The following is a 25,687-nucleotide window of genomic DNA, read 5'->3' on the forward strand; positions in this document are numbered from 1 at the left end:
CTGTAGCGTGGGGCTGGTTTGAACATTTTTCAGCAGGACTGATCTTGGTTTCCTGTTCCACCCTGGTTTCCTTAGTTACCACTATGACTCTTGTTGACCCCGCTCAGGTGGTATGCACACGTGGACCTGATTTAGAGATGCGTGGTAATGTTATATTCTCTGAAAAGCTGTCACAACAAGCTTGCCTCCACAAGTGTAATTTTAACTAGACAGTTCTCCACCTGAGAACTTACCATGACCAGCAGAGAATCCTCCAGAAATTACATCACCATTGCTTTTCTGTAGAATAGATTTCTTCACCTCCATCTGGCACTAAATAAACCCTACACTTGTTCTGACTATTGACCTCGCTTGTGATATTCACTGCACAGAAAGAAGGCTTCAGACTTTGTAGCCATCTACCAAATATCTTGTTTTCTAAATTAGAGAAGCTGAAATGGGGCGATAACCTGAAGGTCTGAGTTTTACAAAGGATCAAGCGATGAGCTGAAGGCCAGAGTTTTAGAAAGGATCAGGCGATGAGCTGAAGGCCAGAGTGTTAAAAAGGATCAGGCGATGAGCTGAAGGTCAGGGTTTTAAAAAGGATCAGGCGATGAGCTGAAGGTCAGAGTTTTACACGGGTCAGGGGATTACCATAAGGTCGTAGTTATGCAAAGGGTCAGGGTGATGTGCTTTAGGTTGAAGTTTTACAAAGGGCCATTGGGATGAGCTGAAGGTTGGAGTTAAAGGATCAAGCGATGAGCTGAAGGCCAGAGTTTTACAAGGGATCAGGCGATGAGCTGAAGGTCAGAGTTTTACAAGGGTCAGGGGATTAACATAAGGTCGTAGTTTTGTAAAGGGTCAGGGTGATGTGCTTTAGGTTGGAGTTTTACAAAGGGCCATTGGGATGAGTTGAAGGTTGGAGTTAAAGGATCAAGCGATGAGCTGAAGGCCAGAGTTTTACAAGGGATCAGGCGATGAGCTGAAGGTTGGAATTTTACAAATGGTCAGGCGATGAGCTCAAGTTCATAATTTTACAAAGGTCGGCGGGGTGAGCTAAAGGTTGTAGTTTTGCAAAGCGTCAAGGGAATGAGTGATGGAGCTATATGCATGCGGATTTGTGTAGTGTGAGGTCAACTACAAGCGCTGTAACTCTGTCCATCTGTGGTGCAGAAACAATACAGAGGAGTTTGAGGGCGGCTGGAGAACATTAAAACATGATAAATTGAAGGTGAGGCGATGCAGAGGGCCATGGCAGCGAGTGACAAATAGGTGTAGGTTCGGGGTACTGAATGTATGAATGAGTGGGTTTAAAAGACAGGCGAAAATGCGTAAGGAGAGCAGAGGTTTGAACTAAAAACTAGGGGGCATATTATCAAGGTCCGGCGGTAAAATTATCGCCGCTTTATCGGCAGAAAACTGCCGCTAAAGCGGCGATAATGGGCTTGATAATATGCCCTGGAGAATTCCAATTGAAGCCCATGTTCTGGTGTCAACATGGGCTTCTATGGGAATTCTCCAGGGCATATTATCAAGCCCATTATCGCCGGTTTAGCGGCAGTTTTCTGCCGATAAAGCGGCGATCATTTTAACGCCGGACCTTGATAATATGCCCCCAGATGATTTCTGGAGGTATTTCCAACCAGATCTTCTGCAGGCAGAACCTGCTCGGAGATGGGGGTTCTCATTGTTATTACAAGTCTGTGAGTTTATAGCGTCTGAAAACAATGGCAGGTAGCTGAAAGACAACAAGCTGGTACTGCTCGAAACAGAGAAAAGACACAAACCTATGGGCATGTTTCTCCCTGTCTGTGGCTCCATTCGTCACACCACATTCTCCTGCTCTCATTTATCTCGATTCCGAAACCCTGCCTCTTCTCCTGCTCTCCCAAATCATTAACTTCATCCTTTCCACTCCTCTTTCTGCTCATTCCTTCCCTCCCCACCGCTCTCTTCTCTCTCAATCAGTTACCTCATTTTATCTGCTTTTCTCTTTTGCTCCCCACAGATTTACCCCCTCCTTCCACTCACCAAACCTTTTTCTTTCCTTCCCCACCATCCTCCCACTCTTCTTCACAATCCCTCTGCCCATCCTTACACTCGCCATTCTACCTCCCCTCCTCCTCCACCTGTTTATTCACCTTTCTCCCCACAATATTTGCCATCTTGCATACCATGTTTTCAGCCATTACTTCTGCACCTCTGAATATTCTGAATCCACTAAAATGCAATATGTCAATCTTCAGAAAACACAAGTAAACCAACAAGCATGCAAAACTTCAGGTTCGACTGCATCACTGCAGCGAATGGCTCATGAAAGATAGATGTTTTTATAGGAAGCTACTCAAAATGTGGGACTTTGACTAACCATCTCTTCTTCTTCTTCCACAGGTGGTGCTGGACAATATGAGAAGAAAGTGCAAATGCCACGGTACTTCTGGGAGCTGCCAGCTCAAGACCTGTTGGCAAGTAACCCCTGAGTTCCGAGTCGTGGGCAGCCTCCTCAAAGACCGATTCTATGGCGCCACGTTGATCAAACCTCACAATAGGAACACGGGGCAGGTAGACCACAGCCACACTCCCCATCGGAGAAGGTCTAGCATCAATAGCTTGGTCTACTTCGAGAAATCGCCTGACTTCTGTGAGAGTGAGCCGCAGCTGGACTCCGCTGGCACCCAAGGGCGCATCTGCAACAAAACCAGTCCTGGCTTGGACAACTGCGAGAGCCTCTGCTGCGGACGAGGCCACAACATCCTTAGGCAAACGCGCAGTGAGCGTTGCAACTGCAAGTTCCACTGGTGCTGCTACGTGGTGTGCGAAGAGTGCCGTGTCACAGAATGGGTCAGTGTCTGCAAGTAGACAGGCTCTCGGAACTCAAGCAATCCCTAGCACCACCCCTTCCTGCATCCTGCCTCCTCAGAAGTGAATACGTGCACCAATAGGAATGATATTTCTAAGGGATGGAGCCAGGACCGCACCATGCCTGAATGTCACAAGCCCTAGGCAACTGTTGTGTGCGTGGTCATAACATCGGCAGTGGGAAGCCACACGGAGGCATACCTAACCCTCCGGAGTTAGAGATGTGGGACATAGGAATGGCCTGTACGTGGAGCAAAGTGTGGGTCAAAAGAGGAAATTCTGATCAGCTACAAAAGGAGGAGAAACATTTAAGATGTTCTCGGGAATGTGAGGTCATTAGAACCCAACAGCCGTGATAGTTCTTCATGTGGAACGTGTTTGCTCACTGAAAAAAATAAAAAACAAAGTGAAGCTATTGGTTATGACCACAGGCTGCAGTGTTCCTGTACAATGTCTGGAAACGTCCCTAGCATGGTGGGTTTCACAAGTTTCGACACGCCTCTCCACCAACCCCTGCACTTCTAGCACCCAAAGAAACAGAGCCTTCTGTGTGATGTGGGAGGCAAAAGTAAATACGTTGAACCAGAAGGGTCGTCCTGGACGCTCACAGCTAAGTAGATATGATGGATGTGAGAACAAGAGGTTTAGCAGCTCAGCCGTAGGCGCCATTTTGGGATTCACTCTGTGCCCCACTGACAGTATTACTAGGGGAGCGATCGCATACCGCTGATGTTGTAGACATGACCTCGGTCACAGAAGAAGCAAACTGATGGGAGTTGAGCCTAAGCAAGGGAAACTTCAGTGTTCATCTCCTTGCATGTCCCAAACTTCTGTCCATTTGGGAGTAAGCTGCACTGAAGCCTACAAGAGCAAAATGCTCCTTAGATGACCCTGTGACCTTATTGACCTTGCATGAACTTCTTTCAAGGATTATGGTGGACCAAAGAGGAGGAATGATTGGTCACTTCACCTCACACGTCTGTCTCCACCCGACTCTATAGACCTTTGCGGGCACTATATATGCATCGGGAGACTGGTCTTCCGAAATTTGTGGGGTAGAGAATGACAGAGAAAAGAAGATGACTTTGAGGCTCATTGGATAAGTCAAGTACAAGAAAAGCGATTTAAGAGAGATAATAAATTAAAAGAGAGATTTAATAAGTGGGGCTAAATGGCACCCCTGAAGGATGTGTCTCAGTTCTTTGGATATATTGTTCTTATGTTGATTATTGTATATGGTAAGTTATTTTATTATTGTGGATAAAAATAAAATGTTGTACATTTTGGATCCTGTGTCAGTTGCTTTCTTGTGTAGATGGACCCTAAAGAAAAAGGGGCTTGTGGAACACTTGAACACATTTACAGAGTGGAATATTGGACATGTAAATATGTTGATCAATCATACATTTTTCTTTTTTGTGTTGAGCATCTCGTGTAATTGGATTTGTCATCAGTCACCGGCAGTCCCAAAGATAAGTCCAAATGGTATCCTGAGCACAAGCGGATTAAGGGAGTACATTTAGATTAGGAGAGCCTTCTCGGTAGGTCAGTAGTTGACGCTTTTCCTAGATGAGGAAAAGATACTTCACATCCCCTCATGGTGCTTACCTTCATTAAATGATGCCATCCTTTATGCTTCTGGTTGTGTCATGGAAATGAAAGAAAGGCGTTATGTTTTCTGGTTTTGTTATCAGCTCTTAAACTCTCTTGTCTCTTCTGCTACCAACTACGGTGCATACAGTGTTCCAGTGCCAACAATCTGCTCTGCTGTATTTGAAATGATCATGAGAAGTAAAGCCAATCTCATGACACGAAAATGATCCCACTGATGGCACCAGGCTACTTGTTAGCGATCTGCTCGGTGCAAATAAATGTGCATAGACATCTGAGTGTGCAAAAATTATCATTCTGCTGTCAAAGTTTCCAGAGGTGGCAAACTTTGTAATTCTCAGAAAATCCTTACAAAACAAGCAGGGCATTTGACCTAAACCATCTTGTAACACTTTGTTCAGTAAACAGCCGCTGGTGCCCTACACATTCTTTACAGTGGCGTAGCTATGGGGTTGGGCGAGGCGGTTCACCCCAGGCGGCACGAGTTTTGGGGGCGGTAGCCTCCCCCGCTCTTACCTGGGCCATCACGGGGCAGCTGTCACAGGAGTCGCCAGCACCCGCCACACCAATCCTACATGTGGCTGCCGCCAGCGACAAACGCAGAGACCGCCATGGGCGGCACAAGGTCTAACTACGCCACTGATTCTTTAGCCAATGAAATTGCATGAGCACTTACTAAAACTTCTTGAAACAAGCAGCGGCAAAATCAATAGATTTTGCCTTTGGGAACTATTGGCTGTGTTAGGGCCTTTTGGAGCTGCTGTGCAGTATGGTGAAAAGAAGAAAAAAGGCCTTACAATATATGCACACTCATGTGTTATTATGCCTGCGTCATTATGCATACCCTCATCTACAGCAAGACGAAGGAAACATGGGGCATATTATCAAGCCAGGCGATAAAATTATTGTCGCTTTAGCGGCAGAAAACTGCCGCTAAAAAGGCGATAATGGGCTTGATAATATGCTCTATGTAATTCCAATTGAAGCCCATGTTAGATGTGAAGGACATCTAACATGGACTTCAATTGGAATTCCATAGAGCATATTATCAAGCCCCTTATCGCCGCTTTAGCAGCAGTTTTCTGCTGCTAAAGCGGCAATAATTTTATCGCCTGTCTTGATAATATGCCCCCATGTTTTCCCATTTACTGATAGGAGATGAATCTGTACAAAATAAAAAAACAGAAGTAGTGTGAAGTGCTTTTCTTAAGGCAGAGGGTTGGCAACATTTTTCTGCCTGGCCTTCACTTTCCCAAAAAACCCTCCATATAATAAAAAAATGCAATATTTTAAAAAAGAGTGTAGGGTGTATGACGACAGAGGAGAAGCTGGGGACGCAAAGCGGAGTTGGCAGGGGGAAAGCAGCGCATGAAAGAGTGCAAGATGCAGGATGGGAAGAATCACAGGAAGGGACAGCAACAAGGAGCGTGGGAAGAGATTGACAGGTGAGAAGCACACGAGAGAGCGCTTACAACACACTGGAGACCGCAACATGAGGGATGGGCATTTGGGAGGAAGTACACATGTGAGAGAGCTGGAAAACACATCCACTCTCATGAAGTGCTCAGGCTAAATGAAAAAAGCAGTTCCATAAAAGTGACATGAAGGCTACAAATGAGAGTGACAACAAAGCCGACCAATGGTAAGCAATTGGTGGCTTGGAACCCAAAGCAAGTTCTAGGTAGGAACACATGAGGTGTTTTCCAACCAGGCAGCTTGTGCTGTCTGGTAGACGAGCCTTAATACCCGCAATACACAAATGGAACATACTTAATCTGCTGCTAGAAGATATCAAATGTTCAGGTCTCGCCTGACTCAGCGCATACGCTGGTCTGGCAAGGCTTTTCTCAGAGGGCTCCAAATAGTGCTTCCTGGCCAGCTTAGAGCTACAGTGCATGTGTGCAGGCGCGCGCGTCGCGCTTTACCACGATTACATTCACTTTTATGGCCGCTTTGATGTTTGATCGCGATCACTTTCGCGGCCGCACGGCCGCTTGGCTTAGCTAATAGGTCTCGCTTTTGGGACCTTATAAGTATTTAGTTATGCAACTTGCATGGCTAAACACTTATAAGGTCCCAAAGGCGAGACCTATTGGCTATGCCAATGCTTGTTTGATTAGTTCTGGATTTTTCAAGACCTATGGACTTTTGGAGAAATTTACATGAAAGGTGAGGAGGTGTGTTTACAGCCTTCTCAAAAATAGAATAATTGATAAAAAAAAGTCACTCTATTTATTATCAACTATAGCCCTCCCTATGAGAAATTTCTGACCTGTCCATTCGCATATGCAAGTCTTCTGTCTGGGTTTTTATTAATTACACGATTTGACAAAACAGGTCATTAATAGGGGACACCTGTAGAAAGTCTCTGTTTCCAAGTGTGAATCTTCAAAATGCAATTGTAAAAAGGATTTGTCTTGCTATAAAAATATAATGACATTAAAACCCCTGGTGGGAACCATTCTACCTTTTACAATAAAAACCTTCTTTCATTGGCCAACTAGTGATTGAACAACAGGTACGCATATCTGACTTTTACCGTCTCAATCAGTCTTTGATTCAGGCATCAACCACACTAGGACAAGGTCTGAAATTCATCACTTCCGACTCATGTACTTATATAAAAAAACAAATGTTAGCACGCAGAGGGCCCACTCTTGAGCCAAGATTTAGTGACTCAGGATGATTCAGAATTCACTGCTCTTAGTATGCACGACAGTTTAAGCCACTTCTCAAACCTTCATAAAACAACATGGGCCTTATATACAAAGAGTTAACGCAGCACGGTGCCGTAAGCCATTTGGCTGCATTGTGCTGTGTTAATTCTGAAGCACAGGGATGCGTCATATCTACAACGATATGACGGATCCCTTTGCTCTTCCCCGCGCTGGTGCACAATTAGCAGCCATGCGCCAACGCAGGCACCCATGCACCATGGTGCAAGGATGCCTGTGTCAGAGAGATGATTGTTTATGTGCAGGAAGGTGTCCCTTCCTGCACATAATCTGAAATGGCGTTTGTAAACTTCAATGTGTGCTGCTTGATGCAGCACACATAGAAGTTGAAAAACTGCGGGCATATTAGCAAGGGCAGTATCGCCGCTTTAGCGGCAATTTTTGACGCTAAAGCGGCAATATTTTTATCGCCCCATCAGCAAGCTGTCGCTAACAGTTGTTAGCGACAGCTTCATGGTGAAAGGGACCGTTTTGGGTGCCGCTTTGCATGTCAGTGATATTTATCGCTAATGACATGCAAAGTAGGCGTTCCCAACCAAAAGTCTACAAAAACGGCTGCTAACAGACCTACCCCCTATTAGCCATGAGGCCCTGGACCCGGTTAGCGATGACAAAAGTCGCGCTAACCGCATTCATCGCTGGAATTTTTACACCTGTTCAGAACACTTCTTACCTATCAACACAATGGGGGGTGGTTTTTGGGGCTGAATCCACCAGGGCATATCAGCAAGCATTCCTCTATCGCTGGCCTATTTGCGCTGGATTCCATGCGATGAACAGGCATTTCGCCACTATCGCTTGATTAATTATCGCATTGGAGATACGCGTTGCTAATAACGCACTATCTCGGTGATAAAATCCAGCGATAGCTGGCGATAAAAAAATGTGCGCAAATCGTTGCTAATATGCCGCTGCATTTTTTCAATGATTGCTTATGTGCAGCAAGGGACACCTTCACAAGAGGTGAGTTCCTCCTTTTATGTGTGTTGCAGAATGAAGCAGGCATAGAAAGTGGAAAAAAATAAGGAGAAATTAATACATTTCTCCTCGTTGCGCCTCCCCTGGGGAGGCGGAGCATTCAGATGCATTTCCAGGTTTACAATTTGTCGTAAATCTGGAAATATGTCAGGTTCCATGGGTGTTGCGTGGGAACACCCTTCAAGTGTTTTTCTATTTCTACATCCCAAACTATCTTTTCCACTTTTCCCTCAGATGCCTTCCTTTGCATTTTCAATCTCCTTTCTTCAACCATATCCCAAAACGTCTTTTCTTCTTTCTTTAAACTGCAAGTCAAATTATTTCTAAATATATACTCTAATGTTAATTCTTTAGTCTCTAAGAAAAATTCACCTAATACCTTTGCGGGTTTTACTTTATTTAGCTTGTTAATTGACGGTACTTGTGAAAATATGTTATCTACATCTGAAAAATAATACTCTAACTTCCCTGTTTGGTAAAATAAACGAGCTATTACACTACATGTTATTCCATAAGTTACTGGAAGGTGGTGATAAGTCACTCCCTCCGAAACAGATGCATGTAACTGCATATAAACGTTGCAGTCCCTTACGTCCATTGTCTTTACATATTCATACAGTAATTTAGAAAATACATTGTTAGAAAAATCAGTTATAGACCTGTCTTTATGCAAATAATTTCTATCTGTTTTAGTCGGAACCACCTTTTGAATCTTCTCTATATTAGTCTTATTTTCACTATGTCCTTCTTTTGTGTCTATGGTAACCTTAAATGAGATCATCAGAGCTATTACACTCCACAGAAGCATTAATAATCCTGTACAACAACAACACATTTTACACCATCGCTTCAAGAATATACATCTATCTTTTCTACTATCTGTGTTTGCCATTTTTGTAAAAATGAACAGTGTCTTTTGACTTAGCTTCTTCTATTTCACAACTAGTTTGTCTAACCCACCTACTTGGTTCTACCAGTTTTTGTCTTTTCCCCGTATTTTATTGTCTTTCCATTAGCAGCTTTCTTGCCTCATTCAGTTTGGCATCTCATCATCTTTCACCTTTCCTTCGTGATCTGAATACGGAATGTCCTGAACATCCGCTTCTTCTCCAATATCGGACAAGATAACTCTCAGGATTTCTGATTCTTCGTCTTCTTCAACCACTTCCAGTACAGTCATCTCTGGATTTTCTTGGCTATCCGCCTCTTCTTTTATTTCAGGCAGGGCCACATACGTCCATTCCGGCGACTTATACTTCTGGTTAGGTTTCCTCGTTCTTTTACTTTCTCCAATTTCAACTATTTCTTCGTTTTTTGATTTCTCTTGACTTGTTATTTCATTCACATGTTCAGCTCTTGGTGAATTTATTCGTGTCAGTCGATATCTCAGTCTTTTAATTCTATTCGGCCAAGCTTCGTCTTTTGCTGATCTTTTCAGTTTACTTCCTTTATCATTCTTTTCAGTTCTCCATGCTCTCTTTCTTAGGACTCTACCTTTTGGTACTTCGTCTTCGCTTTCCTCCGACTCTGTTTCAACTTGCTTTTTACTTTCAACAGCTTTTCTTTCCACCACTTCTTTCGTTTTCCCTACTTCTGTCCCTCCTCGAGTTTCCGACGCACAATCTTCCTGCTGACTACTTGTCCCTTTTTCTAGCTGGATGTTGGAGTTCCCTACACCACCTCGGGGGTCTTCCGCAAGAATCTTTCCCTCTCTCTCTGTATCTGGCTGGCACCTGTCCATCTAATTTTGAAATTTCAGGTGGAATTTCTCTCAACCTTTCATCTGGAACTTCTTTATCAACAATTTCTTTAATTGTCTTTTCACTGTCTTTTGCATTTCTCGAGTGTAAAGTTACTTGTTCAGTCTCTGAGTCTGAGCTGGTATCAGAAATCTGTAACCTTCTTCTCAAGGAAATACTTTTTGGGACAAAAGTTAGATCTATCTCCCATTCCCCCCTTTCAGGGTTTTCTTTGGTTCTTCATCGTCTGATTCAGTAATTGATTCTGTTTCATCAAAATATTCTCTTTCAGTGCTATCCACTGGATTTGGTATTCTCAAAGTGTGACTTGCATGAATCCAGTTCTTGATTCCAGCACACTTCACAGCTGTTGTTGTAGTCAAAATCACTTGTTGTGGTTTTCCCCACCTTGGAACCAAACAGTTTCTTCTGTGTACTGTGATTCTTACCCAGTCCCTTGGGCTCAGATCATGAGTTTGCTTCTTTTCAAAGGTGGTGGCATCCGCTCCAACCTGATGAAACACAGAATGAACTGCGTCAGCCAGGCTTTTACAGTAATCCAACACCATGTCATCAGTTATAGGCAACAGCTTGTTGACTGGTATGAACACATGACGCATTGCTCTACCCATGATAATTTCATGGGGGCTCAACCCTGTAGTTCTGTCTGGAATTGATCTAATAGTCATGAGTACTAGAGGCAAGACCTCAGGCCATTTCATACCCGTGGCTAAACACATTTTCCCTATGCTATTTTTGATAGTACCATTCATTTGTTCCACCACACCAGAAGCCTCTGGGCGATAGGCACAATGTAGTTTTTGTCGTACATTCAATGCTTCACAAATCAGTTTAATGATCTCATTATGGAAATGTCTTCCCCGGTCTGATTCAATTGTTACTGGGAACCCGAATCTGGGAATAAATTCCCTCAAAAGCAATTTTGCCACTGTGATTCCATCGTTTCTTCACATTGGGTATGCTTCTACCTATCTCGAAAACAAACAGACCATAACTAGAACATACCTCAACCTGTTACAAGGAGGCATTTCAATGAAATCTACTTGCATTGTGGTAAAAGGTCCTCCTTCTCGACCTATTATTCCTAGACTCACCACTATCTTTCTTCCAGGGTTGTATTGCTGACATATAAGGCATCTTTGACAAAGACTTTCTGCTACAAGTCTAAATTTTGCATTGTACCAGATCTGTTTTAATGACCTGATCATAGCATCTCTCCCTATGCTATCAGGCATAACTGGTCTTCCATCCCGATAGACCCACACATGGTCCTTCTCCCTTGGTGCACATCCTGCTTTTACCCACTGCTTCATTTCCTCATCTCCTGCTTCTTCCTGCAATTGTCTCACTTCCTCCCAAGTACCCACAATGTTAGTAAACATTAAGGTGCAAGAAGTCACTTCCTTCTCCTTTGCCCGATTAATGGAATTCTGATTTCGTGCACAGTATTGGGCCATATCATTTGTTGCCGATGGCGATGTAGTCGCCAGACTGACTACGTGCAGCACACTTCACAACAGCCAATTGCTTAGGCAGCTGTATCGCCTCAAGCAATTTTCCAACCACTTCAGCATTCTAAATGGGAGTTCCACTTGATGTCAAAAATCCTCTCTGTAGCCATATTTGGCCTAAGTCATGCACCACACCAAATCCATACTGACTGTCAGTGATCACAGTCACTCTCACACTCTTCCCAATTTTACATGCTCTAGTCAAAGCAACAAGTTCAGCTACTTGGGCTGATCTCACTCCTTTCAGGTAGGATGCTTCCATTACTGCTGCAACTGTACATACTGCATATGCTGCACTCAACATTACATCATCTGTTCTCAGGCAAGAACCATCTACAAACAGCACAAAATCACTTTCTGGCAATGGTACATCTTTTATGTCCGGACGTGGTTTGGTACAGAAGTCAAATACATCCAGACAATCATGATCCGCTTCATCTGACTTCCACATTCTCAGCATCAGGCAATAACGTTGAAGGATTCACATTCAAGCACCTCTCAAGGCTCACATTCGTTGCACCTAATATAACTCTTTCATACTTAGTCAGCCGACTATGGGTCATGTACTGAGTGTGACTTCTTGTTAAAAGGATTGCCAAATAATGAGGTACAAACACTTTCACAGGATATCCCATCACAATTCCTTCACTCTGTTCCAAACTCCGACAGGTGGCAGCCACTGCTTTCAAGCACCCAGGTAAGGCTACAGCTACTGGGTCTAGCATTGATGAAAAGTATGCAATTAGTCTCCTCAGTTTTCCATGCTTCTGTATTAATACAGAAAGTGCACATCCATTCCTCTCACTGCAATATAACTCAAACTCTTTCTCATAATCGGGCATTCCCAATGTTGGCGCTTCACACAAACCATCTCTCAATCGATTAAAAGCTGCCAATTCCTCTTTGTTCAAATCAATGGGATCTCTCACATCACTTCTTGTCAAATGTACCAAAGGCTTTGCAAGCAGGGAGAAATTGCTTATCCACTGACGGCAATATCCAACCATTCCAAGAAACATTCTCACCTCTCTTTGCGTGATGGGGGCTCTCATTCCTTTTATGATCCTGATTCTGTCTATGGTTATTTTCCTCAGTCCCTTTTCGATATTATGGCCTAAATAATGTACTTCTTTCTTACAGAATTGCAATTTTGATGGTGACACTTTAAGTCCTCCATCAGCCAGATGATTCAGCAAGGCTATAGTGTCCATTACACAAGATTCACGAGTATTCGACGCCACTAAAAGGTCGTCGATGTATTGCACTAACACTGAATTTTCAGGCATTTCTAGGCTTTCTAAGGACTTTTTCAATATCTTATTAAAGATTGAGGGGCTTTCTGTATACCCTTGATAAAGTAGCACATCCCTCTACGTCACCCTTCTATCAAACATTAGCTAACCGTTTCTCCAGAATTAAGACACAAAGGGGCATATTATCAAGGGCGGCGTTAAAAATTATCGCCGGTTAAGCGGCAGAAAACTGCTGCTAAAGTGGCGATAATGGGCTTGATAATATGCCCTGGAGAATTGCAATAGAAGCCCATGTTCTGATGTCAACATGGGCTTCTATTGGAATTCTCCAGGGCATATTATCAAGCCCATTATCGCCGCTTTAGCGGCAGTTTTCTGTTCATTAGTAATGTTGATTAAACTTCATGCAAACACATTAATAGTTTTATAATTAATAGATTATTCTAATTAGTATAGGCATGCAGATTAGGGGGGGTATACAAAATGTTGTACTACCCACTCCATCACTAACAATACACTGTAACTCTGCACAGCTGCTGCCCCTGTGACGCTAATGCTATATTTCAAATTCTTCATTCCAGCTTCTCCTCCATGGCATATTCTATACAAGCATTGGCATAGCCAATAGGTCTCGCCTTTGGGACCTTATAAGTGTTTAGTTAGTGGCGATTAAGTGCTTTGGGATGGGTGAAGCGTGCAGGTGAAAGGGGGAGAATAGTGTGCAAATTGAGAGCTTAACAGGAAAAGGGTGGGGATGAGATATGGCTTAAAGGCTACAGCTGCCGCTTTTGGAACCGGGTTGGAGTCCAGACGTTGGTTTAACATCCTGTGATCCTGGGCAAGTCACTTAATCTCCCCGCGCCTAAAGCTAAGTTAACGTACCCTTGTATAATATAAGTGTTGGTCTTGTAAAGCGCTCCAAATCCTTGAAAAATTGAGTTCAGGCTATATAAAAACTGAGAGAAAGTAGTAAATGTCACCAGAAAACGGACTGAAAACACAGAATAGTTTGACATGCATATGTCACTTACCTTGAAATGCCAGCTCTCTAATTAGGTATTCATACCTGTATGTGACTTAGAATGAATGGGACAGGAAAGAGAGCAAAATAAATTAAAGAGAGAAAAGAGAAGCAAGCGAGGCAGGCATGGAGCAAGAGAGGGAAGAAAAGGGGAGAGGACAGAGAATGGTTGAGCGAGGAAGAGAGGAGACAGACAGGGAATGAGAAAAAAAGAGAGAGGAAGGTGAGAATAAAAGAGAGAGTGAGACATAGCAACAATTGATTGAAAAAAGAGAAGAGGCCGAAAAGGAAGAAAAAGAGAAGAGTGTGCAGAGGAAGATGGGAGTGAGATAAGAAGAGAAAGGGTTAAAGAGAGGTAGAGGAGAAAATAAGAGAAAAGTTACAGCTGGCTGAACAGCGGTTCGTATCCTAGAGAATAGCGAATGAGGCCTACAAATACTCGACATGGTCAAACAGGGAACAAACGGAGTGAGTAAGCAAAGCCTTCACAAAGAGACACACTGGACACCGGAGGAAGACAAGCACTGTAACCAGAGCAACAGGGGTCTTTTAGAAAATAAAACAAGCTCATCCCTAGGGGAAACAAGATTTGTCCTCAAGGCAGAGTCAAAGTCCACTCATTTATATTTTAAATAATTGGTAATAATAGGGTAAGCTATCAAGACAGCCCTAACAATGTCTCTGGGCTCTGTAGTAGCAGGGTGTAGTGTATCACGTGTTTGGGCATGTGAGTGATTCTGACTCAACCTATTGGTTTGTTGGAGGAACTGATCAGCCATTATCTATAGTTTCTCTTTAGGCTTGTCCATAATCTATATATTGTGCTGGAAATAATATTGCCCCCTCCTCCAACCGATCCCACCCCTTAACACCAAGATCGAACATGTGCACTCGTTTAACCACCATAATGTTTATAAATGTCCCAACCAGCGTTATTGAGAGATAAACTGCAAGGGAAGCAATCATAGCAAAAACAGGAAAGAGTGAAATATGGAAACAATTTACTTTGCATCAGAAGAATCAGCGGAGAGGCAGAATGTAGAGAGTGAATGGGAGAGAAAGGCAGCAAGATGGACAGAGTGGAAGAGAGAGAACGAGAACGAAATTCAGGCAGAAGGAAGGTTAGACAGTGAATGAGCGAGAAAAGAGCAAAAGAAAGAGGAGGATGTGATGAGGAAAAGGGGGAGAAATATTGAGAGACAGTCAGAGAAAGAGGGGAATAGAGACAGATAGCAGTTAAGAGAGAGAAAAGGAGAGACTGAAAAGTGAGTTAGGAGAAAAACATACAATGTTTCGAGAGTATTAAGCGCTACAAGGCAAAGCTGAACCTCTAGTTGCAATTATTTGACACATTTCTTAACCTAATAGTCCTCTATGCTAGAGACAAGCGGGAATTTGCCATCATCCAAAATTAAACGAAGTGGACCCTAGCCCAAGCCAAAATATGGATTTTACCCACTTTCTGTAAGGAAGTAATGGCAGACCGTTCAAATGCCACCGCCCGCCAAAAATACTTGTCAGGCAGACACCAGTGATAACATCGACTAATGTCTCATGATAAAAAGTCGACAACCATACGAAAAGTGCACCCTGATTAAGAAAAAAAGTACTCCGGCACCAAACGAACGCTGAAAGCATCGCATATAAACTGGCCACAAAATAGTGTTTGCACCACAAGAAAAGCAAACAAGGAAGCGTGGCACTTGTGCTTTGGCTTGAGATGTTTACAGCCAAAAAGAGTGCGGCGTATCACATATAAACTGGCCAGACAATAGTGTCTACACCACAAGAAAAGCAAACAAGGAAGCCGGGTGGCAAATACAGACAAGCGCTGCACTTGTGCTTTGGCTTGAGATGGTTACAGCCAAAACACGAGTGCCGCGTTTGAAAGCAAAGAGAGAGTGTGTGAGGGGGGGGGGGAATTAAAAAAAAATGCGGCCCGCGCTCTGCTTAATGACTGTTTTGAAGCACACTCGTGCTTGTGGCAGCATCCACCTTGCGGGAACGAGCAGCGGCCAATTAGCACGTGCGCCACTGCTCGCTCCCACAAGGTGGATGCCTCCAGAAGCACGAGTGTGCTTCAAAATAAGCAGACCGATGGCTAAAGTCCCTCCTAGTGCAGCGCATGCGCGCTGCCGATGCAAGACCTAAAAAGGAAGATATCCCCCTCCTCTCGTATTGCATAATGATCCTAGCAGAATTAAAGGATAAACATGTGTCAAAGGTTGTGGGCATTTCACTTCTGGGTGATACTGATGCAGCGATTTTGCCCTCCCTCCTTTTTATCCCACTTTGATGCGAAAGTGTTTATCTTGGGTGGACCGTGACTCGGATGTGGTTGGGTGGGGGTGGAAGGTCATCCTGCCATTATGTTTATATATGGAGATGTGCCCATGTGCCCCAATATATATATTATTTTGCTTTACGATAGGGCTCTAATGTTCCCCCATGCCCTTGATGCCTCCAGCTGGGGCATTTCCCTGCCTGTGCAGGTCAGGCAGGAAAATGTCTATAGGTACCAAGGACACGACACAAAGGCTGCATACCCTACAAAAACCCTCTGAAGATTGAGTCAGTTCACTCTTTGTTACTGCCATAAGCTACTGTCTCTATAAGCAAAATGTCCTACTTCCCATTTTGGATACAGGTGTACATTTGTGTTCCACCAACATCAATTAACTCTCAAAAATATCAATAAATGCCCTAGGTAGGACTGCTGCTAGAGTTTCACCATCATAGCAAGCTGTGCATAGCAGAGGGGACATAAATCCCAGGGAGCGTGTGGGCTTTGTAGAAAACTGTGTATATTTGTTTACTGAAAAGGGGTCATGGAAGTTACATCCTCCCTGTTGAATTACAGAGAGAGATCAATTGAATGTGTAAAGTTATAATGTAATGCCTGGTTGCTCCAAAAGATGACCAGTCATCAGTGAATTGATTATATTTCTTGAGATGCTCATTCAACTGAAAGCAGATTGACAAAGGAGAGACTTATGCATATTGTCAGGTGTGCACTAAGTTTTTCTCAAGATTTTAGATGTATTTACTTCTTCCTTTCTTGACACAAATGGGAGACTTGACACAAACAAAATCCCCCACTTCTAGAGAAACACATTTAGTACCTTTCTTCCTATCATACCAAACTTGAGTCTGGAACATATTTTCCTTCACTATGTTCATAACTTTCACCACAATAGATTCTGATTTGAGCCATCTACTCATCCATCCAGGCCTAAAGCTAGAGTTTGCCTTCCTTCCTCTTAAAAGATTAAACGGTGAAACTTTGGTGGCAGAGTGTGGTGTGGCCCTTTAAAACCACAACATGCTGTCCAAAGACTTGATGACATCATGGTTCCCAGAAAATACCCATCTGATGCACTTCCCCAACACACGATTCATCCTTTCCACAAGTTCATTTGTTTGTGGGTGATATAAAAAACTCTTAAAGTGTGTTACACCACACAAAGTCAGAAATGTTTCCAACTCATTGCTTACAAACTGAGTTCCATTGTCCGAGACGGGAACCTCAGGGAATCCTTCTCTTATACAGAGCTCTCTCAAAAACACGACTACACTTGCAGCATTGGCTTCCCTAATCATCTTAATTTCCTGCCATTTAGATGCATAGACCATGTGAACTAAAATATCTGCATCCAGCCGGCAGAGAATCAAAGGGGCCCATCACTTCAATCCCTAATTTGACCAATGGACCAGAGGGATACTCAAAGGGTAATAAGGTAGGCACTACCACCTTAAAATGTTTTTCTGCAGCACCACATACACAACAATTCTGCACCAGTTCATTAATCTCCACATCCATACTAGGTCACCAAAAAGCTTCTCGGATGCGACACTTCATGAGTGTCGCTCCCAATTGCCCCTCATGAGCTTTCCTAATGATAATTTGTCTGACAGAATGAGGTGGAATGAGCTTATCAGAGTGTAATAACATACCAATCCGCCAGAGAAATTTCACACTCAACCTTGCAATATGGTTGCAAAAGGGGAGACAACACCTTCTCCCTAGGCTAACCTTCCCTGACTTGCTCACACACTTATTGCAGAAGGGCATCTTCTCTCAAAGCCCTCATCCAGTCTTCCTCAGAACCTACATTAAATTCAGGTATGTCCATAGCAGCTACAAAACAGTCAAGTTCAAAAGTTGAAGGAAATAAAGTGCTGGTTTAATCTGTGCAAATTTTAATTTCTTTAAACAAGGCTTTAGATATAGCCTTCGAGGTATTGAATAATAGGGACAAAAAAATAAAAAGTGCTCCAAATCTTGCGGAGACTTTCCGTCGCAGCCGCAAGCAGGTAGCACTTGTCCACGATGGGACCCTCTTGGTACTGCCAATAGGAGGTGGAACAGGTCGAAGCGGAATCTAGTCAGCAAAAAACGGTCATAGCCAGATATAGGCCATGAGAGATATGGTTCCAAATGTAAACATGTTTTAAGCAGGGCGTGTTTCCTGACACTGCCTTTCACAAACTCGGCCTCCTCCCGGGCAAAGTACCTGGTTGTAAAAAATGCTTTTTTCACGAATATGACATCAGCTTTTGTTATAGTGGATGGGGTTAAAAACAGGGCTGGCCGTCCAAGTTCAGTAAGGCAATCTTTTATATATTTCAGCCATGGGACCTTGAATCTACCATCCCAGGTTAAGGCTTCTCTTAATATATCGTGGGTTAGGGGTATGTCATTATTCAACCAAGAGTTCAACCAACAAAATATGGGATTTGCGGCTAGTCTATCGCTTAGAAAGGGCACACCTAGCTCCTCGTGAACTGAGAAGTTTCCGGTGCCTTTAGGCAGCCTTAGGATTTTCTTTAAAAAGTTATTTTCTGTGACCTCTAGGTCTCGCGTCTGGCTATAGCCCCAGAGTTCGCTGCCATAGCAGGCAACGGCAATGCTCTTTGCTTGGTATAATTTAAGCAAGGCCGCCACCGGGCTGTTGCCCATTTTTCTCGCAAATCCAAGTATGACTGCGTTGACACGAGTCATTTCGTCCTTTTTTTTATGGACTGCTGGGCCCCAAGATAATTGGTCATCGAGAAGAATTCCAAGATATGAGAAAGTTTTAGACGTTGGAATTTTTTCCCCGTTTATGGTAAAGGAATTTGGTTTTCGCGAACCACAGCCAATTTTCATGACAAACGACTTAGAGTTATTAATACTGAGGATTCGAGACTCCATAAAAAGATAAAATGAATTTAGAAGTGTCTGGAGACCATTCGCTGTCCTTGAAATCAGGACGGCATCATCTGCATAAAGCAGAACCGGAACTCCTCTTAGACCTACACGAGGATAATCCGTACCTGTTCTCAACAAGTAGTCCTCTAACTCGTTGATATACAGGTTAAAGAGGAATGGGGCCAAAATACAGCCTTGTCTAACACCCCGATTAATTCTTATGTCCCCAGTCACTTTCAAATCTTGGGTGTAACGAACGTTTGCTCTTGTGTCAGAATGCAAATCAGCCAATAGATGGATTAGGTTTTGCTCGACACCCATCTTTAACATGATATCCCATAGTTTACCCCTATCCACGCAATCAAAAGCGGACGATAGGTCCATGAAAGCCGTATGAATAGTTCCCTTCCGGGCCAAAGTATATTTACCTGTGATCAAATATAGATTCAGGCATTGGGTAACTGTTGAGTGACCAGGTCTGAATCCGTATTGTATTGGAGACAAAATTTTATTCTCTTGGGCCCATGTTGTTAATCTAGCCAAGATTACACCCCCCACTACCTTTGCTACTGAGTTTATCAATGAGATTGGTCTGTAGCATGATGGGTTGCTGCGGTCACCCTTTTTAAACACGGGGACTATTGTCGAGTGCCCCCATGTCTTCGGGCATCCCGAAACCGTGGCAGCATTTATTACATTAGTAAGTACGGGGGCCCAAAGTGAAGTGCAAGATTTAAAAAGATCCGGAGGTAGGCCATCCGGGCCGGGTGCCTTATTTCCAGTTAGCCCTTGAATGGCCTTTTCTACCTCGTTGTCCAGAAAACACAGAGGATTCGCCCTTAAAGTTAAAAAAACGTGTTCTGCTTGTTGCTTATTACTTTTAAAGATTACACTAAAGTGATTAATCCAGTCCTCCTCTGGGATATTAGTTCCTAGGTCTGTATCATTGGGGTTATCAAATAGGGGTTTGTTAATAATTTCCCAGAATTTACTGCTGTTGCCCAGAGTTGAGGGGTCAAGCAGAGAATCCCAGGTAAGGGCCTTGATTTCCTTTTTACGTCTGGCGAGTGCTTTTTTATAAGTCGCACGTAGATTTTTAATTAGGCCTGAGTCCCTAGGTGTGATTTTCAATGCTTTTCTTAGGTCTTTGCTTGCCTTGGAGCAGGTGTGATCAAACCATTTAGGATAATTTCTGGTTTGTCCCTTCACTTGGACTAGCAGCATGGAACCCACAGTAGACACCACAACCTCAAATGAGGCTATGGTTTGTTCAGGGGAAATAGATGTTGATACACAAGCCGCAAGTTCCTGGCCACATAACTTATTAATTTCATTATAAAGGTTTTCATGATTAACTAAATTCCACTTCAAACGACGTTTTCCATTAATACATTTTAAGGTTCCCCGATCTTCACGGTACCTACGCAGTTCAAAAATTCCTCCACCCAGTTTAATAGTTAAGGGGTTATGATCACTAAAAATATTCGATTGAATATTGAAACTAGAAACCTGGATGGTAAGGTCTGCGGATAAAATCATATGGTCTATAAAAGACCCATGGGCACAACCTTTAAAAGTTGGCACGTCATATACCTTGTCCTCCGGTACCAAAGACATAGCTACGGACAAGTTATTTTCATTTAGCAAATCATTTAAGAGGAGTCCACATCTAGTGTGGTTGAAATGAAAGCCGTTCACATTGTTACATCCTAGAGACCCCATAGGAGTATCTCGAGGGTTACCGCAGGGGTGCACATTAAAGTCTCCTACTATTAATAAGTTACATGACATCACACCTGCGCCTTCTGCCAACATTTCTTTCAAAGACATTATATTACAATCCCCTTCACTGGATGTAGCATTATAAAAGTTAATCAAAGTCAAATCACGTTTGCCTCTCTTTAAATCAAGTATTTGGACATTTCTGTTTGCGTGATGTTGGTTACGTATAACACAGGAAAGAGCCAAGTTAATAAAAATAGCCAGACCCCCCCTTTGCCCTACCTCTAACTGAGGGAATTGCTGGGCTAATAAAGCTTTGATATCCTTCAATACAAGCGCTATTGTCTTCCATCCATGTCTCTTGAAGACAGGTGATGGTGTATTTTTTAACAAATGCCAACCAAGCAGGATCACTTATTTTATCGGCCAGTCCTGCTACGTTCCAGGAGACTAAAGACACATTATAAGCATCGTATAACTCATAACCAGGGTAAACATCCGTAGAAGAAGATTCAGGTGAGTAATCTGGTCGGTCAATATATAAAACTCCTGGGTTTTCCGTGGTAGAAGAATTTAATTCTACAAGATGTAAATTAGAAGTATCAATCATGATAGGGGAATTTTCAGTCGTGATTTCATGGTTGGGGAGTCAATCCTGTTCGTCCAGTCCTGATAGAATAGCATATCTGTTTGAAGTTGGAATGATAGAATGAGATATCTCAGTGATAGCCCTCGGTGGTGGATATGAAAGTGAAAAATTTGTCAAGAGGGAACGGGGGTAAAAGTAACTGAGATTGGCCGTTGTAATTCCAAGACTCCTTCCCGGGGTATACCAGTCCGCTATGTATGGTGACACCCTACGGTCTCGAAAATTAATGATAATGACATCGTCCTGTTTGTCCTTAGGTCTAGGACCCAACCAATTCAGTCTCCTAACATGTAGTATTTCACCGTTAATTTCAGGGGGGAGTGGTCTATTTTGAGTCAACCAGTGTACTACTTTGTTTTTAAGTTGCTGGTAGCTCTCAGTTTTACCCTGGGCGAGAACAGGAACCCCCATTAGGGTCACTACATATGGAGCCGCTTCGGGGGGCAAGTCAATATGGGAACTTTTATCCAGTATATTATCTGGGTGAGGCTGCCTATTACTGTTGTTGCCCGGGGGTGCTACGGGGTTAATAATTTGGTCTTCTCTCAAAACCCTCTTGGCGGTGGGTTGATTCTCTCGTATGGGCTGGGAGACTTGTGTGTTCTGTATATGGTTCAATGTATTAGACTGAGTAGTTATTTGAGTTAGGGGAGAGTGTGTAGTAACCTCAGTAGAATTTTTACGCAAGTAGGAATTCAAATCAGTATTTAGTGAGATAAGGGAGGCATGAGATGCTTCCAAAGATGTTAATTGTATCTCAATGTTCTTAACTCTCTCTACTAGAGGTAAAAGTAGAGCTCTTACCATGCGCTCTACATCTAACAGTGAATTAGAAAAAGGAGACATGGGAAGCTGTGTCGGTGGAGTTGGTTGCTTAGTTCGTGAGGGAGTTAATATAGGTTGGGGCATGGCTTTAGGCACATCCAAATGGCGAACTTTTTTCCTTTTTTTTGTTGGGATAGTATACGTTTTTTTTGCCACAGACTTTGAACTAGGAAGCCTACTTTTAACGGATTTCCCTTTAGAAGTCGATGCAATATAAGTTAGGGAAGAGTCCACAGGGGAAGTGCCCGTTAAAGGTTGCAAAATAGAAGAAGATATCCCAATTTCATTTGAAATAGGCATTATATTAATTGAATCGCACAGTTGCTCGGGAAGACCAAAATCGTCAGGTCGTTCAGGATCCAAAATCCTGATTGGCGGAGAAGAAACCTGTTGGATTTGACCCAAAGATGAACGCTTCTGGAACACTGGGTCTAATGAAAGACGGCGTTTCGTGATAGCGATCTCTTTTTCTAACACAGATGCCGCCCTAGTAATAAAATGGTCTAGAGTCCCCCTCACTGAGCCGCCTAACAGGGAAGGCCTTGTTTTTGTGGATTGTGTAGCTAGCCGTAGTGAGTTACTATTTGTTCTATTTTACAAACTTAAAACACTAATGAAAAATAAGAACCAAAGTTAACTTGCAAAGGAAGTGGTAAAACACATGAATCAGAAAACAGTCAACGGCTACTGGGAACAGGCGTCTTATGCCCAAACGCGAAACTGAACAAATGACAGTCACCTGGTTCTTAAGCGAGTTGTTGAGTTTGGGTAGCCAGCGAAAGAGGGGTGGCCCAGCCCTGCCTAGTTCGGCCTTGGACGGCCGTAGACGGCCCGCCCTTTGCCCGGGCTTAGCCCGGCGCCGCCCGCGCGCGTCCGCGAGGCGGAGGGAGTTGCCTTCCTTTATACGCCTCCAGGCGCGGGAACCGGGTGGTGGGCGGTGCTGCTGAGCTTGCTGGGAGATGTAGTCCAGCCCTCTTCGCGGCCGCGCAGCGGCAGCAGCACGGCGGCGGGGGCAGCCCAGACACAGCACTCAGCACTCCCCGGCGGACGACAGGGCAGCAAGGCGGCGGCAAGCACAACGGAGTCCTCCCCAGCAGTAGACACAGCAGGCAAGTGTTTCCCGCTCCCCGAAGGGAGCTGCCTTCCTTTGTACGCCTCCAGGCGCGGGAACCGGGTGGTGGGCGGTGCTGCTGAGCTTGCTGGGAGATGTAGTCCAGCCCTCTTCGCGGCCACGCAGCGGCAGCGGCACGGCGGCGGGGGCAGCCCAGACACAGCACTCAGCACTCCCCGGCGGACGACAGGGCAGCAAGGCGGCGGCAAGCACAACGGAGTCCTCCCCAGCAGTAGACACAGCAGGCAAGTGTTTGTTACAAAACAGTCTTCAGCATCCTCATTACACAACTCCTTGAAATCTATCTTTTTGCTCTCATCTTTCCGCCCTTCCATTCTCACCACCTGAAATGTGGAACACATCAAAATGGCATTGCAACTTGCTTACCATCCTCGTAATCCTAGGGGTACAACAATTATTAGTCCCAGAACCCAGAACAGATGGACTATACTTCTCTATCGCTCACAGACAAGCCAACAATTCCTTCTCGATAACCGAGTACTGGAGCTCCGCACTCCTATGCACCCTTCACGCAAATGCCACAGTATTCTCCTTGTCCCCACAACCTTGTGTAAGAATAGCTCCCAACCCCACCTGGCTAGCATAAACAGAGATACAGCATGGAAAGTCCGGATCAAAAGGTGTAAGAGACTCACTGCTGCTTAAACTGGATTTGACCCTATCAAAAGCAGCATTATATTCTTCAGACCACTCAAATTTGATCCCCTTCTTGAGTAAGTTGCTGATGGGATGGCCAACAATGGCGAAATTTGGAATAAACCTTGAGTAATTCTCACACAGACCAAGCAAGGATTTAACACCAATTTTGTCCTTAGTGGTAGAAGCATTAATAATAGCTCGATAAGACCCTGTCTAGATCTTATTCCTTTCTGTGATATCAAATGACCAAGATATTCTTTTTCTCTTTACAAATATTTGCACTTCTCGGTCTTGAGAACCACTCCAGGTTTTTCAAATATATTGAGTACTTTTCGAAGAACAACATCATGTGATTGGGTATCCTTGGCATGAATTAACACGTCGTCCTGAAACACCAATACACCTTCAACACCCCTCAACAGATTCTGCATCACCCTTTGAAATACTGAGGCAGCGGACACCAAACCAAATGGCATCCGACAATAACAGAAAGGTCTCTAGGGGAGGGACAAAAGCAGTAAGAGTACGTGAGTGAGGATGTAATTCTATCTGGTGATAGGCACTAGCCAAATCAAGTTTGGAGAATACTTGAGCACCTTTGACACATGCAAATTAGTCATTAATTTTGGGCAATGGGTGTGAGTCAACCCAAATTTCTCTGTGGAGCGACCTCAAATCCAAACACACACGCAATTGCCCACTCCTCTTACGAGCAACAACCAAGAGATACAACCACAAAGATGATTCTATGGTTCTATAATGCCCTTGTCGCACAAAGTCATGAGTTCTTTGTTGAGATCTTCCCTCACACTGAAAGGAACTCCTCTAAGTTTGTGCTTAACAGGGATAGCACCTTTCTACATTATAATCTTATGTTTGAATACATGTATCTTACCAAGGGTATCACCAAAGACCGAAAATTCTCCTTCCATTTCACACTACTCTTCTCAAGCGACTAACAGAACTTGCTCTCCTGCACCAGGCCATAATATCATACCAAATAAACCTTGATGGAACCATCCAAGGATGTTAAGACCGTTGACAGCAACATAATTTTTGCCTCTGATCTTTCTGCCTTTGAACATCAGTACATCTGCAGTAAAACCAAGAAGTTCTATCCTGCGCCCTTTGTAAGAGACAGGAGAGCGATCAGGAGGCATTAATTCTCTGTCACCCCACGTCTCCTCAAACAATTTCTGAGTGATAATGGTGATCCTAGCTCCAGAATCAACTAACCGTTTGAGTACTTTCTCCCCAACACTCACCTCAACAATAGGATCAACACAGCGAGAGGGATCCCCCACAACAGGTTCATTCACAATGCTCTGGGAGGAAATGTACTCATCCCTGATCACAGAAATAAATTCCCTGTCAGACTCCTCTTCAGACTATCACACACACAATGTTTTTGAGATTTATCTTAAGGCAAACCTTTGCAATATGCCCCATTTTTTTGCAAAAATTGCATGTGACATTTGCCACGGGACATCTACCCCCTTTGGGGTGTGGGGCATTACCACATCAGAAGCACATACTCTAGGGACAACTATTGTCAACCTTATTCTTGGTACTTGTGGAACTGCTATTCCGGCCAAACTTTTGTTTGGACTTACTTGCCCCCCACAACCACATTGACACTCTCACAAGGCTTGTAATTCGTTCAATTGAGATCTCAATGCTCTTGGCCACTTTAATGGTCATGTCTAAGGACAGGTTACCCATAGCAAGAAGTTTCTGTCTAATCTGCTTATCCTTGCTTATCCTTGCATTGACAAACAAACTTGTCTTTAATAAGTTGATTAGTAACATTTTCAAATATGCA

At 43.6% G+C, this 25,687-nt stretch overlaps 1 protein-coding gene across 3 annotated transcripts in view; it reads left to right on the forward strand.

Annotated features, from left to right (window-relative positions):
- The window catches only part of WNT10A (Wnt family member 10A), a 149,910-nt gene extending 145,786 nt beyond the window's left edge, over positions 1 to 4,124 (forward strand). For all 3 annotated transcript variants that reach the window (XM_085650059.1, XM_085650057.1, XM_085650058.1), the window contains exon 4: positions 2,371 to 4,124. In XM_085650059.1, the coding sequence (XP_085506185.1) occupies positions 2,371 to 2,838 (468 nt within the window). In that variant the 3' untranslated portion in view covers positions 2,839 to 4,124. The remainder of the gene's footprint in view (positions 1 to 2,370) is intronic.
- The last annotated feature ends 21,563 nt before the right edge of the window (positions 4,125 to 25,687 follow it).

The sequence above is a fragment of the Triturus cristatus genome, chromosome 3_2, assembly GCF_964204655.1.
Source record: "Triturus cristatus chromosome 3_2, aTriCri1.1, whole genome shotgun sequence".
NCBI classification, from domain to species: Eukaryota; Metazoa; Chordata; class Amphibia; order Caudata; family Salamandridae; genus Triturus; species Triturus cristatus.